Source organism: Ceratotherium simum, chromosome 16, assembly GCF_057802395.1.
Source record: "Ceratotherium simum simum isolate JZ-2026a chromosome 16, ASM5780239v1, whole genome shotgun sequence".
Lineage (NCBI taxonomy): Eukaryota > Metazoa > Chordata > Mammalia > Perissodactyla > Rhinocerotidae > Ceratotherium > Ceratotherium simum.
This window is the reverse complement of record NC_141915.1, coordinates 55,792,800-55,807,544: the sequence shown is the minus strand read 5'-3', so window position 1 is coordinate 55,807,544 and position 14,745 is coordinate 55,792,800. Positions and strand designations below refer to the sequence as shown.

Sequence of the window (14,745 nt, the reverse complement as noted above, 5' to 3'; positions counted from 1 at the left end):
TTGTTCACTACTTTTGTGTGTACATGCTGTCTCCGCACTGTAAGCACCCTCTGGGAGGGGACCACCTAACGCCTTTTGAGGATCCCACACCCTGCCTGATGCCTGAAGCCATCAATACTTAGCATGTTGGTTACTTGGTTCTCACCTCACATTTCTTACTCACCTTCTTCCTTGCAGAGAAAATGGGAACCTAGTCACTCTCTTCCAGGAAGACTTTTTTCCCTTAAAAACCATCGCATACTCCTCCCCGTGTCTCTTTCCAGCTCCCTGGTGGGTAGCCCATCTGTCCCACCTTCTGTTTCTCAGCACTCTCCAGGCCTCTTGGATTCAGGAAAATGAGAGCAGGAGGAAGAAGGCCCAGCACGCCCTCAGGCAGTTTTAGCAGCAGGAGAAATGAAGACTTGGTAAGCAGCTCTGCTAGAAAAGGTGCAGTGAAATTCATCTCCTGAGAACAGTATGATAATAACCAATAGTGACAGTGGAAACCAAGGAGCTTGCTGTATTGGAAAACATACACCAAAATCTTTGAGATTCAGAAGTTTGTTTCATGTCTTTATTGACAAAAAAAAAGGTCACAGCATTTCACTTTATGCAAACACACAAACGGTAACAAAAGGCACCCACAAGTGATAGGCATGGTCCCTAACGTCTGGATCAAAGGCCATGCTGGAGGGTGTGGGTGTCCTCTCAGCCCTACTCCCTCAGCATCTGTTCCTTCCTCCCCTACATCTCGCTGACACCCCTGAGATCAGTTAACTGTGCAGAAATGAAGTCACTCTAGAGGAGGTTGGGCCCCACCTCACTGCCAAGGAAAAAGAGCAGGTTCTGAGGAAAAGACAGAAGTGCACTACTGTGTCGTCACTCAGGAGATGCCAGGCTGCTCCTGGGCCTGGCCTGCATCGCCCTGGGCCTCAGATGTGGGCAGAGAAGGAAGCAGGAAGACACTCCCCGCTTGGCAGCACTGGGCAGCTGGAGAGAGTGTGGGTCACTGGTCATGTGATACCCCCAAACCAATGCCAGACCTCTCTCTGAAGTTATCAGCCAGACTACCCCAGGGGGGTAAGGCTTTCAAGAAAAAACACCACCTTGGTTCATAAAGGGCTTGGGTAAAATACTTTTCCAGAAACCTTAGGAAATGAATCATCCTGATTTCTGGAGCACTGGAAAAATTTAAATTGTCACTCGGGTACCATGAGGAGGGAAACGTGGTGAAAGCTAGCGCTCTAGAAGAGCAGAAATATCACTATGTCTGCTCCTCAGACTTAGCAAGGCTAGAACACTTAGCAAGGGGCTCAGGAGTCTTTTTACAGGATCCGCTGTGGAATTCCGAAAAGAGAAACGAAGGTAACAATGCACTCCTGAGGGGCTTGCCCATGTCTACCCTCCAGCCCTCTTCTCACCTTCTTGCTGGCTTGGGACCAGAGGCTGATTATCAGGCATCACGCCCCAGGAAATTTGATTGGGCATGAGGCCCCAAATGAAGGTGCTTTTCTTCCTTCGGTCTGACATTACTTATTTGAATTGGCCAAAGAACACCTCTTCCAAAGTCCTCTCTCCTACTCTGGTCAGAGCAGCTTGATACGCTCAAATCTTTTTTTCTTCTCCCTGAAAGACAGGATGGATGCCTGCGACCTTTTTGAAAAGGTGACTGCTTTGATTGTAGGCAGAAGTTCCTCTAATATTTCACAGCTGTAAAAATCCTGGGCATGGGCCAGACTTCAGAGGTGCCACCATGCACGCTCACGGTGCGCAGACACACGTGTTTCAGCAGACACCCCCACACACATTTCTATCCTACTCTACACACAGAGAAATAAGGTCAAAGTGAGAATCCTGGAGAAGAGTTACGCCATCTGGGCGTGGGGAGGTCACAAGCTCAAAAGACATTTGGCACGGTCAATAGTTATTTCCGAAAATTATGACCCTAGACCCACGCAGTAAGCAGTTGAGCTGTGGAGCAGAGAACCTCAACTGTGAAGGGACCCAGGAACAAATGGCTTGAGGTCGTTTTTATAGATGGAGCATTCCCCAGGGGCACCTTCCCCTTCTCTGGACCATGTGCCACACTCTGAAAGTCATCTAGGGAAAAATAAGGATTCTCCGGCTCCTTTGCATTCGACGAGTGCTCACCGAGACTCAAGATCTCAGAGAAAAGGTCCAGATACAAGCTGTGTGGTCACAGCCCAAAGGAGGGCTTTGCTCCCCCTTGTCAAACAAGCGTTTGATCCCCGATGACACAGCATTCCATAGAAAGAAGTGATGGTGAGGGGTGGGATCAGAGATGCAGGGAGTCCTCAGACTGCCCAGCAAACACATACAGACTACTGGGGATAGTGTGGGGTCATAGACATGGCTGCGGGGCAGGTTTGCCAAGGTTAGAAACCAAGAAGAGACACAAACAAATATCGCATGTTCAGTCAAGGCATTTTCAAGAGACAATCACAGAAATAACACCACTTTTGGATACTACAACATAACACATTTGGCAACTTTCAAAGAAACAGCCGTCCCCACCCCATGCCATCAGAGGGTCCAAAGTCCCTTTATCCTCGGACCAGTTTAAAAAGTCAGGGGAGGAAGATGAGCTAATGAAGGGTAAGAAAAGGCTGCAGAAGCAGTTACACCAACTACCTAAAGCTCCCATCTGTCTGTCTGTCTGATTCAGTGCAGGATGCCGTCTGCCTCAAACCTCTTCTCGGGGAGAAAGCAAGCTATCTGGAGGCTCTACGCTGCTGGAGACAAATGAGGCAAAGCTGAACCCGGTAGCAACCAAGTGCCATGAATCCAGATCAACGATTCCCAACCTCCACCCACAGCCAAGGAAAGCTCATCCTCCCCTTCCTCAAAGAGCTTTGTTCACAGCAATGTGGAGTACTCTGGCAACTCTACCCTTTATCCCAAACCTCAATTCAATTCGATAAACTGAAGCTAGAACCCCTTGCATCTGCTGCATTAGTCTGGGATGCATAGAAGGAGGGGAAAGAGTGTGCAAATGGCTGCCAGCGTCCATGGCGTACTCAGGTGAAAACATGGCACAGCTCAGGGACAATCCTCTTCCATTTACTCCAGCTTCCTTGAAGTAGGCATGTGCAAGGAGCCAGGCCTTCCTTTTCCCCTTCCCCAGATCCCCATAAGGGCTCCAACTGGGAACCCAGCCCAGCTGCTGCTATAAAGATTTGTTATAACACTAGCTAAGAAAACAACAGGAGGTTTGTGAAAAGGTATTCTGCAGCCAGAAGGTATATCTGTCTTCGGGTTCCTGTGTGTGTGTGCGGGGGGTTGGGGGTTCCTTTGGTTTTGACCAGAACACTTTTCCACTGAGGGGCCAGGCTCAGCTTTGCTTTGCAGTAGCTCGGTTACTGTACAGGAGCAAGATTTAACTTCAGAGAGGTGCTCTGCTGTTGCTCTCTTGATGTTTAGGATTCTGGTTTACATCCGAGATCCTCTCTCCTGAAGAATCTGGAAGTGGAAGATGGAGGAGAGGGCTGAGGTTTAGACTAGATGCAGACTGCCTTTAGGCTGAGGTTGCTAAGCAGACTGCTGAGGGAAAAGAGACCCACAGCTGCTTTCCACTGGACCCTGGTGAGCAGCACACAATCCCTGTTATCCCAGGAGGTGAGGCAACGTCCCCTGAAGTAGTTGTAAAGACTTGCTGACCACGGTCGGGCCTGGAGTTTACGTGCTGCTGGACCACTTCTCCAGTGCTAAAGGCTAAAGGACGCGGGTCAGGGTTGCCACATGTCGGTGATTTAGAAGTGTGTGTGTGCACGTGTGTGTGTGTGAGGGGCACAGCGGAGGAAGAAGACAACAGTATACAATTTTCCAGTAACTTGGGGGAGAAGTCACAAAGGTAACAAAATACCTCTTCTCTTGGGACAGCAAAAAAATAAAAAACAGTTTCAACGATCAAGGCAAAATACTTTCCAATTTTAAGTTTCAGAATTCTCACTTTGTAGTAATTAGTGGCAATAAGCTTTTCTTTTTCATTGATTTGACAGAGTCTGGGAAAAATCTGTCCTATTTCAGTTCACGTTTCCTAACTAAAGACCCCTGTCACCGCTCCATAAATCCTGATTTAAATTACAACAGTCAAAAGCCCAACATGAAAGGGAAATGAAAGCTGGCTTGAGAAGGAAAGGGAAGAAGCGATGAGCGCCAGTTCAGGCAAAGCCCACATAGAGTCGGAGACAAAACTGAGGAAGCGACTTCTTACCTTTGCCTTTTCACTCGGCTCTATGACAATGCCATTGGTAGAATTATTTAGTTCTCTGGAGACAACACAGAGGAATTCTGCCTGATCCTCATTGCCATAGTTATAGGAAGATCCAATGCTGATTAGCTGATAAGACAAGAACACGGTGAACACACAGTGATCTTAAAATACTAAAGTGTCATTTATATGGTGACTGACAAGTAATAAGGTACAACTGAAATTTCACGTTATTAACTATCATGACCTCGATTAAAAAAAAAAACTAAAGTGCCACACAAACCAAACCCTCCTCCTGACTGAACTCGGTAGTTCTGCTTCTCAAAGGATGAAGAATTCTCTGAGACTATCAAGACCCCAGGGGATAACTGGGTCTCAGTTATTCATCAGGGTGTCATCAACGAAGCTTCCCCAAAGAGGAAAAGTATGAGTTCTGCCACTGTCCCCCTCACACAAGCACTGAAACAATCCTAAAGGCAGCAACTAGGATTAACACAGTCACATTCCTTCTAGCAGACACTGAGGTGAAATGGAATGTTTCTGTGAATGAAAATGGACACTTGCTTCAGCCAAAACAACTACACAGAGCTACAGAGCTGGCTCATCTTTAAACAGAAGTCCTAGACTGGAGGCTGGCACTTGCAAGGCTCGGGAAAGCAAAGAGCAAATCACTGAATAGCTACCATAAGCCATATACTGCTGGTACTTTTAACCTTTTTGGAGAACTGAATTTAGGATTTAGTTCTCAATAGGAAGTACACACGCAGAGGGAAAAGCTGAGCCCAAGGATGATGCTGTCCTGGCAAGCATGCACGGCCTCAAGTCAGGAGACCACGACCGACTTGCTGAATGACTGAGCTACAAACACCTCAGCCTTCCTGTGCCTTAACTTCCTCGTCCACATAACAGAGTCAATGGGAGCATACTTTGTCCTCCCACAGGACATTAATATGATGAGAAAAGGAAGATAAAAAATTATTCACTAGTTTCACAAAGAATATTTTTTTTTTGAGGAAGATTGGCCCTGCGCTAACATCTGTTGCCAATCTTCCTCTTTTTCTTTTTTCTCCCCAAAGCCCCAGTACATAGCTGTATATCCTACTTGTAGGTCCTTCTAGTTCTTCTATGTGGGACACCGCCTCAGCATGGCTTGATGAGCAGTGAGTAGGTCCATGCCCAGGATCCAAACCAGTGAACCCCAGGCCGCTGAAGCGGAATGTGCGAACTTAACCACTATACCACGGGGCTGGCCCCGAGTATACTTTTTTTTTTTTTTTTTTTTTTTTTTTTTTTTTTTTTTAAAGATTTTATTTATTCAGTTTTTTCCCCCCAAAGCCCCAGTAGATAGTTGTATGTCATAGGTTCACATCCTTCTAGTTGCTGTACGTGGGACTCGGCCTCGCGTTGGACGGAGAAGTGGTGCCTCGGGGCGCTCCCGGGATCCGAACCCGGGCCGCCAGCATCAGAGCGCGCGCACTTAACCGCTAAGCCACGGAGCCGGCCAGCCCGAGTATACTTTTAAAAAGTTTTCAAAATATCCTTTGCTTAGGACTTTATGTCAGGGAAAACACTTCCGGAATGGAATTATGGCAACATTTTGCAACTCACACCTGAACAAGAACTAGGCTGACACATACAGGCAGACTCGAATCTGCAGTGGAAGATAAGTGTGAGGAATAATCCAGTGTTGGCTCTGAAGACAGAGACTGTGTATTTGATCTATAACATAATACTGTTAACACATAGAGTAACTTTTATTTTAGAAAGTAAGCTTATGGTGAAGTTCAACTGACCTCTTAAACTCTACATAAAAATAGGCACGATCCATTTAAATTATAATATATTCATTCTATTCATGCTCAGCCTCCCTATGTTTTGAAGATAACAGATGAACAATTCTGCCACCTAAAGGAAGAAAACAGTAAAATTCTGACTCTCAGTCGCTTTGTTCTTTTTTTTTTTTTTTTTTTTTTTTTAAAGATTTTATTTATTTTATTTTTTCCCCCCAAAGCCACAGTGGATAGTTGTATGTCATAGCTGCGCATCCTTCTAGTTGCTGTATGTGGGACTCGGCCTCAGGATGAACGGAGAAGTGGTGCCTCGATGCGCACCCGGGATCCGAACCCGGGCCACCAGCATCGCAGCGCGCGCACTTAACCACCAAGCCACAGGGCCGGCCCTCAGTCGCTTTGTTCTGATACTTCAATCATAAGCACAAAGCTGAAAGAACAGAAATCAATAGACCAACGGGAAATGACGAGGCCACACTTCTCATTATGTTTGATTCCTTTCACATCACACCTGTCCCCCAAGCTTTTTATGGTGGATTGAATATATTCAGAACGATAAAGTTCTGACCCTGGGGTAGGCAAAGGGAGGGTGGTTGTTGAATCCTAGTCTTCTTTGGGTACTTATTCTAGAATGTGTCAATGAGTACTTTTGAACGGAATCCCTCTGAAGGAAAAAAAGCCAGAGAGACATTTTTAAGCCTAAACAAGCTGGCTGGCTCCCTCTGGGGACAATCAAGTTGAAACTTTGCATGTGAAGCCGAGAGACACGATACTATTCCCAATTCTCCCCAACTCATCATGTACTGAGTACATGTTGTACATGTTGTACATGTACTCAGTGGGCAAAGAATCCACACCAAGTGGCTCTCTTTTCCCATGTTTCTGAAAGGGATCACACCTGGCCCTACTGAACTCTCAGGGTGATTAACTGGCTACAGGCGGTGGTTGTCTAAAGACTGTGGACTCCCAGGCTGAGCTACAGGGTTGCTGCTACTTAAAAAACATACCTGCTCGAATTTCCAACCATCAGACATAGTGGAGACCATCTGGGTAAGCTCCTCTTCTTGGCACTGCAGGACTCTGTACACGTGCTTCACGGGCCCCTGTGACAACCACAAACAGACTTTGAAGAACAATTTCAAGGACACAACAGTTCAAGGCTGCCACGGTGAGGCTCTTCAAAAGAATAAGGACTGAAAAGGAGTTTGCTTGGAATTTTTTTCTTGGCAGCCACCCACCATCCCCTTTTACAAGCAGCACTGTAGTTTTTCAATAGAAGCTTATCCAAGGAAAGAAAGAAAATAAAGGGTCCAAGAACATGAATCAAAAAAATAATCCTGAACTTTGGAGGGATGAATTACGTGAGCAACCATGCTGATACACTTAGATTTCATCTATTTCCCTAAGCAGAAAATAGAGTAAAATTACTTTGGACAAGAAAAGCCACATTTTGTTCTGAAGTCATTCATATCTGACGTACATGCTGAAAATGTAGACCACGTTTTGGTTTATTCAGAGTGATACCTAATTATGGGAATAATACATTAAATAGGAATCCCATAATGTACAAATGTTAAAGCTATTTTTACCTTCTGCTGATGCTACCTGAAAGTGAAAGTGTTCCAGTGTTATATGGTAACACTTCTGTCAAAGAAGTGTGGTATATAAAAAATAAATATTTGGTCTCTGTCCCTGGCTCCTGGCACAGAGCTCCCAAAACCTTTGGAATCTCCTGAGTGATAGAAGTGTCTTTTGTATGCTAATGATGGGTCACCAGAAAGACCTAACAGGTGATTAGAGGGCTGGAACTTTCAGCCTCACCGCCTGACCTCGGGGGAGGGGAAGGGGCTGGAGATTGAGTTCAATCACTAATGGCCAATGACTTAATCAATCATTTCTACATAATGAAACATCCTTAAAAACCCCTAAATGCCAGGGTTCAGGGAGTTTCCAAGTTGGCAAACACGTCCATGTGCTGGGCGAGTGGCGCATGAGGATAGACGCTCCTGCACTCAGGACCCTTCAGGACCTCGCGCTATGTATCTCTTCATCTGGCTGTTCCTTTGTTATCATTCATAATAAACTATAATAGTTAAGTATAGCACTTTCCTAAGTTCTACGAGTCATTCTAGCAAATGACTGAACTTGCACATCCCTCTAGCTGCTGTATGTGGGACGCTGCCTCAGCATGGCCAGACAAGCGGTGTGTCGCTGCGCGCCCGGATCCCAACCCGGGCCGCCAGTAGCGGAGCGCGCGCACCCAACCGCTAAGCCACGGGGCCGGCCCCCCAAGTATTTAAGATGTCTGTATTGCCTCTTTATTATTTTTCTCTTCCAAAGTAAACCACTGGTACTCTCAAATGCACCAAGTTTAATCCCTAGCAAAATATATTATCAGAGACAGCAAAGAAGTAGAATGGTGGCAGCCACTACAAGAGATGAGAGGTGACCGAAAAAAGGTGGGATAGGACCCCCACATCTTGGGCTTCGCCCGAATGTCTGCCACGTGTGTCTCCTTAAACACAGACAAGTTAAAGGAGATAAGCTGTTTGAAGGGACAGCCACAGAAATCCACATACGGCCAACTTGACCTTAGAGCCGTGTACAACAAATGCAAAAGAGGGTATCTTTGATCAACATCAAATCCATTGCCCAGAGTTTCACTAAACAACAAGGACAGACAGAAAGATCAATTAACATCAAAAAGGTCTTGACATTCCTAGAATAAAAAAGCTTCCAACTGGGTATAAATCCACAAGCCTTCAGAATCTAAAGGACTAATTAACTTAATTGCTGTCATCAAATAGAAATCTTACAGTGTTCTCAAGGAATTAGCTAATGGCAAAGAACTGAGCATGCTCAGGTACTATGATTTGAATGGTTTCAAATTACATAATTCATGGTACCATCAAAATTTATACTAAGCAATCAAGTTTTTTTTGGAACATGGAAAATTGAGGATAAAGCTAGGTTTTCAGAATGTCTAAGCTATTAAACTTCTACAATAAAGATGGCGTAAATATGAGATGGCAAAAAGACTGGTGACAATAGATCATATTTCAAACGGTAATCTGTAAGCCAACTATAAATTCATCTTTGAATATCAAAAAGGAAACTTGCAACTACTGGCCAGAGGGAAGAGAACAAGCCCTTCTTTCCACCTTCGCAAAGTGCTGCAGATAAAATGGATAAGAGAGTTCATTTTTCATCATAGGTGTAGTTATTCATCCAGATAATTCCACTTAGAACCAGATAACTTTGATATATGAAGTCCAACACAGGAAGAGCAAGGAACTATTTTTTACTTTTGAAAAGAAACATCACCTTCTTCTTAATCACATGAAAATGCTATGTTGCAATAGATAAGATCTCAAGAAAGCATCCACCACAAGTCTCTGATGGGATAAGATGCAAGTCATGCTACAAGACAGATGGTCATGGTGGAGTCCGACTCTGCCCTCTGTTACTGCAGTTGTACTTTCGTAAAACAGAGCCTAAATACATGAAAGGGAGTGTCTTTCTGCTAGACTTCAAGCTTCTTGAGGGCACGGACCTTCTCTTATTAGTCACAGAATTCCAAGGGCCTAAGAGAAGCTATTGTGGCCACTTAAGACATGATGGGTGATGTGACATGAAATAAGCTAAGTACGCCCTACCATCTTCCCTTCTCCAAGTAGGTGGCAAATTGTTTCATTTGTTACTATATCTACCGAGTTAATATAAAAATCCAGACTTAATAATAAAAAGAGAAGCTTGATATTATTTTTCTCAGAAGCATGATTCACAAGCAGCTTCTAAGGTCTACGCCATGCGATGGGTTTCAAGTGGCTGTCAGGAGCTAGATGTGCTGTGGTCACACGGTAAAGGCTGGTCCTATGAAAGACCGGCCAACGGGTGGAAGCAAGACCTCATTTGGTCTTGACGTGGAGGGAGACAGACACTCTGTCTGACAGATACTCTGTCTTAAAGTGCTGTGGGCTCCTCCCACTGCCATATGGTGAGCAGCCACAGCCACCCCATTCTTCTAAAGGGACATGGGGCTGTTTTGTTTCCTTTGTTATTTTTTCTTCTCTATTTCCTTGTTCTGAACAAGTCTGGAGGAGTATGTGCTGTCTGCTTGGCAGATGGACAGTGTTCCACACAGACCTTCAGCTCTAAGGAGAGAGGCAGGGCTCTCACCAAGCAGCACATCATCCTTTTCAAATCACACCCAGACTCATGGAAAAAGAGAGCCACTTGAGATATTTTCCCCTTAAGAGTTCAAAACCCATTACTTGTGAAGTTCTGTTCTCATTGTCCCGTATCCTTTCCTTAACCAGGCGCACAAGAGACGCAATGTTGTAAAACTCCGCTTCTTCCAGCACACCTAGAAAAAGGACCAATCTGTAGTTAGAGATGTGTGTGATCCTCAGAAAACAGCAAGAAGGGGCTGGAGTTGACATGCTTGCTAAGAACTGTATTTTTCAAATGCAAGTCTAGTCTCTCTTCTTCAGCCTGGAAAACGTTTCTTTGCTCTTTAGCATGTACTCATTACCTTTTCCCCAAGGAAAGTGAGTCAGGCACAAGGGTCTGCTCTGTTCACTCCATTTCCCCCCTACGGTTTCTCACCTGGCACCTTCCCCGACTCTCCCTGCACCTGCCCATTAGCTGCAGGGAGTGACATCTTTCCCATATGTCACTTAGTTCCTGGAACTATTCCAACGGACAACTCTTGAGCTTACAATTTTTACCCAGTTTGTCCTAAAAATGACCAAGGGAAGGTGGGTGTGTGTAAATTTATGTGGACCAAATTTAATAGGATGCTTATTTTCGGAACAATATGAAAGGCAGTAATTGACAGAATCCCATGCTAAACAAAATCAAAGGCCTTAGACAAGACAACTAAATGGGATGTGTGATCCTGTATTAGGAAAATGTTTGCTATAAAGGCCACTATTGGAACAATTGACAAAATTGGAAAATAAGCTATAGATAAACACATTATCAATATAAAATTTCCTGAATTTGATAAGTGTACTGTGGTTATGTAAGAGAATATCCTTGTTCTTGGGAAATACACATTGAAGTACTAAGGGATAAAGTCTGTAATCTGTTCTCAAATAGTTCAGAAATAAAAACTGGGGGGGAGGGGGAGGAGAGGCAAGAGGAGGAGAGAGAATAGATAAATGATAATGCAAATATGACCAAAAGATGTTAAAAACTGGTGAATCTGGGTAAAGTGAGTGCTTTGTACTACTCTTGCCCTTTTCTCTAAGTTTGAAATTATTTCAAAATAAAAATTTTTTTTAAAATAAATAAAAGCTTTAGAAAAGATGCTTATGATTCCTCTTTTCAAGAAATAAGATTACCCATGAGTTGGTAATTGTTGAAGCTGGATGGTGGGTGCATGGGATTTATTGTACTAGTCCCACTACTTTTGTATGCATTTGAAATGTTAAAAAACAAAAACAAAAACAGGGCATTAAAAAAAAGAGAGAGCGAGTTCTCTTTTTACTGGTTGAAACAGAGGTGTTCTGTAGTCACTTCATAACCAGCGCAGCCATTACGGCTTTCTTACTCAGAGCTAAAGCTCCCAGATCAGGGTGCCCTGGATTTAGGGACAGGTCCCAATCTTCAGCTGAATCCTTTCAGTGAGACCAAGCCAAGCCTTTTAGAAAGCTGTCAAGACCCACTTACAGCCCAAATGCCCTACAAACCAAAAAGATGAGGCAACTGATGATGCACTTGACAATGGACTGGAGAATGAATTAGGTCAGCTGCAAAAATTTACAAGGAAGCATGAGACCAGTCTTAAAAGAAATGAGGCCAAGCCTTTATTTTTTTACAGCTGCAAGATCAAACTAAAATTGGAAATATAAATAACTAAGTGTCAGAGATGTTTTGCTTCAGGATACGGACATTGACTGCTACCACAGAAGTAAACGTAAAAAGGAATCCTGACAATTTTGCAGGCTCAAAAAACACTCCTGAAGCTATCTGTAAAGCCGAGCTCCCTATTTTTCTTCTCATTAAGGAGGCTGAACAGAACCCAATGGGGCTCCCTTAAGCAAGACTCACTCAGACAAGACTAGGTACCTGAAGGAGGTTCTCTGCTCACTTCCATTAACCTTTATTACACCTGCACAAAAGCTTGATGAAAATCTCAAACAAAATTCAAATCTGTGAAACAACTTTAAAGATTCGGCCTCAATTTTTTGTTGTTGTTATTGTTTTTTTGTGAGGAAGATCAGCCCTGAGCTAACATCCATGCTAATCCTCCTCTTTTTGCTGAGGAAGACCGGCTCTGAGCTAACATCTCCTGCCAATCCTCCTCTCTTTCCCCCAAAGCCCCAGTAGACAGCCGTATGTCATAGTTGCACATCCTTCCAGTTGCTGCACGTGGGACGCAGCCTCAGCGTGGCCGGAGAAGCGGTGCATGAGCGCGCGCCCGGTATCCGAACCTGGGCTGCCAGTAGTGGAGTGCGCGCACTTAACTGCTAAGGCACGGGGCCGGCCCTCAGCCTCAATTTTGAAAATGACCAGCGCAAACACTGTTCTTACCTTCTTCTGCTAACTCCTTCGTAATGATGAGTTTCCCATGGCGGAGGTAGTTTAGGATAGGACCAAAGTAGGTGGGGTCCCTGTCAATCAGATAGGCCCCTGTCTCGTCCTGCCAACCAAACACAAGGGTATCATTATGGAGCTTTAAGACTACGTCAGAGCAGGGTTTCAACCTCTCTGTCACAATTCATTAGTGAGAGCTCAAGTTTTGCTAGATATTTGCTTATCACAAACTATTGGCAAGAAGGCTAGCTATATGTATCTTGCACTTTTAAGATCATTTCAGGTAAGGTGTTACAAATATACAGTCCTATCATCCAGACATCTACTTGAACTTCTAAAATCTTTATTGGACACAATTACCAACATTCTTCTGTGGGATCCTTGTTATAAAGAAAGGGAGGAAGACAATGCCACAGTTGCATGATTTAAATCTTTGCTTGAGACAGACATTCTCACTTCTCTATTGCCCCCGAATCACATTCCCAATTCTAAGAAAACCTCTGTTTAGTTGGCAACACTCTGGAGCTCAAGGCCAACATCAGTGGGAGTCTGCCTGCCAGCTGTAACTCACATACCCCAGCTCTGTGCCCAGAGGAAGCTTGGCACTGCCAGGATTTGGCTCTGAGCAGCTTTAATCCTACTCATCTTTACAGTAAAAGAAACAAGAATAAACTGGCTTCTACTGCAACAAGGAAGATTTAGGGTAGATAAAAATAATTCGTTTATAAGCAAGGATTTTGGAAACTCTTTAAAGTTAGGGTAGGACAAGTTTCCATCAATCTGAGGTTTATTACAGAAGAAGATGAATAAATGAAATCAACCAATGTTCACCCCATCCCAACTCTGCTGCAAGGTAACCGGCTCAGTGCTATATGGGATATAAGGTGGTGTAAGCAATGGCCAATGCCTATAAGCTAGGAACTAAAATATGAACGTGTAAAGTGAAAAAAAATTCAAACAGGTCAAACGGGAAATAGGTTAAGCTTTTGTCACCTCTCAACCCTTTGGTTAGCAGCCATGCATCTTGCCCAACAGCATTCTTCGGTTATCATTTTCCCTCCGTCTTAACCAGTGAGCTCAGGGTTGCACTGGCAAATGGTAACCTCTTTCCAAGTAATGTATCTGATCTCAAACATGGACCTAAAACGGTGACTGTTACCAGATGGGAGCTCAGGGAACAGGACCACAGGAAAGAAGTGTGATATCGTGAGAAGCACTTCCTGCAGCTGTCGAAGCCATCATCAGACGCAGGCTTTCACCCAACTTGGCAAAGGGGTCCGAGAGGAAGTCTGAGAAAGCTACAAAGATGCCTTAGCTCACCCTGACCCAGTTCTGGATGCATCTGGCACAGGCAGTAAGGGGCTGACGAAGAGCCAGGGAAAAACTCATGCAGACCTGAGGGGCTAGGATGAGAGGAATACGGAGAAGAGGTGTGGAATGGGTTCTCGTGGGTATGGGTGGGCACGGTGGGGGGAAGGAGTCGCTGAGAACCAAGGGCGGGGTCAGGGAGAAAGCCAGGGTGCGCCTGAGGATGGGGGAGAACAGCCCCCGGGGCTAGCCTGGCGAGGGGGGCGGAGAAGGAGGGGGTCCCCGCCCGAGGAGCCCGCCAGTGAGGAGGGTGTCGCAGGAACATGGGGACGAGCCTAGGAAGAACGAGGGGGTCCGAAAGCCGCGGTCGCGCCCGAGGGCGGGGCGCACCTTGTCCGAGTCCAGCTCCGGGTCCTCCTGGCAGCAAAGGCGGCAGAGGAAAGACTTGGGCTCCCGGCCTAGGGTCTGCCTGGTGGTCACGAAGTAGGTGCCGCCCACGTTCAGCCTGACCCAGCGCGCCGCGCCACCGCCCCCTGCCCGCTCAGGCGGTCCGGGACCCGGCTCCAGCGGCGGCGCGGCGGCGGCGGGCGGGCGGCCGTGCCCGCGGGGCGTGGGGCCACCGGGGCGAGGGCTGGGGGGCCCCCGACCCGGGCCAGCCCCATCGCTCAGCCCGCTCCCGCCACCCCCTCCCAGCCCCGCCATCGCCGGGTCCAGCTGCAGCTCCGCCATCTTGGGCCGCCGCCGCCGCCGCTGCCCGCGCGCCGCCGAGCCGGCCCATCCCTCGGCAGGGAGAGCCGGGCCGGCCCATCGGCGGGGGTGGGGCCGGGGGAGAGGGACGGGAGCGCCCCCAACCAGCGCCCGGGGACCTGCGCGGGGGAGGCACTGTGCCCGCCC

General features: G+C 46.1%; 1 protein-coding gene across 2 annotated transcripts; it reads right to left on the bottom strand.

Annotated features, from left to right (window-relative positions):
* Positions 1-539: 539 nt before the first annotated feature.
* On the bottom strand, positions 540-14,595 carry KCTD2 (potassium channel tetramerization domain containing 2). 2 transcript variants are annotated; one of them, XM_004432930.3, is made up of 6 exons: positions 14,242-14,595; positions 12,541-12,649; positions 10,275-10,366; positions 7,008-7,103; positions 4,214-4,339; positions 540-3,459 (listed from the first exon to the last, which is right to left on the bottom strand). In XM_004432930.3, exons 1-6 carry the CDS (start codon positions 14,578-14,580, stop codon positions 3,430-3,432), a joined length of 792 nt encoding a protein of 263 aa, XP_004432987.2. In that variant the 5' UTR covers positions 14,581-14,595; the 3' UTR covers positions 540-3,429. The 2 variants fall into 2 exon arrangements, with proteins under 2 accessions (XP_004432987.2, XP_087297710.1); XM_087441584.1 differs by lacking the exons at positions 540-3,459; positions 4,214-4,339 and adding an exon at positions 5,470-6,430.
* Positions 14,596-14,745: the final 150 nt, after the last annotated feature.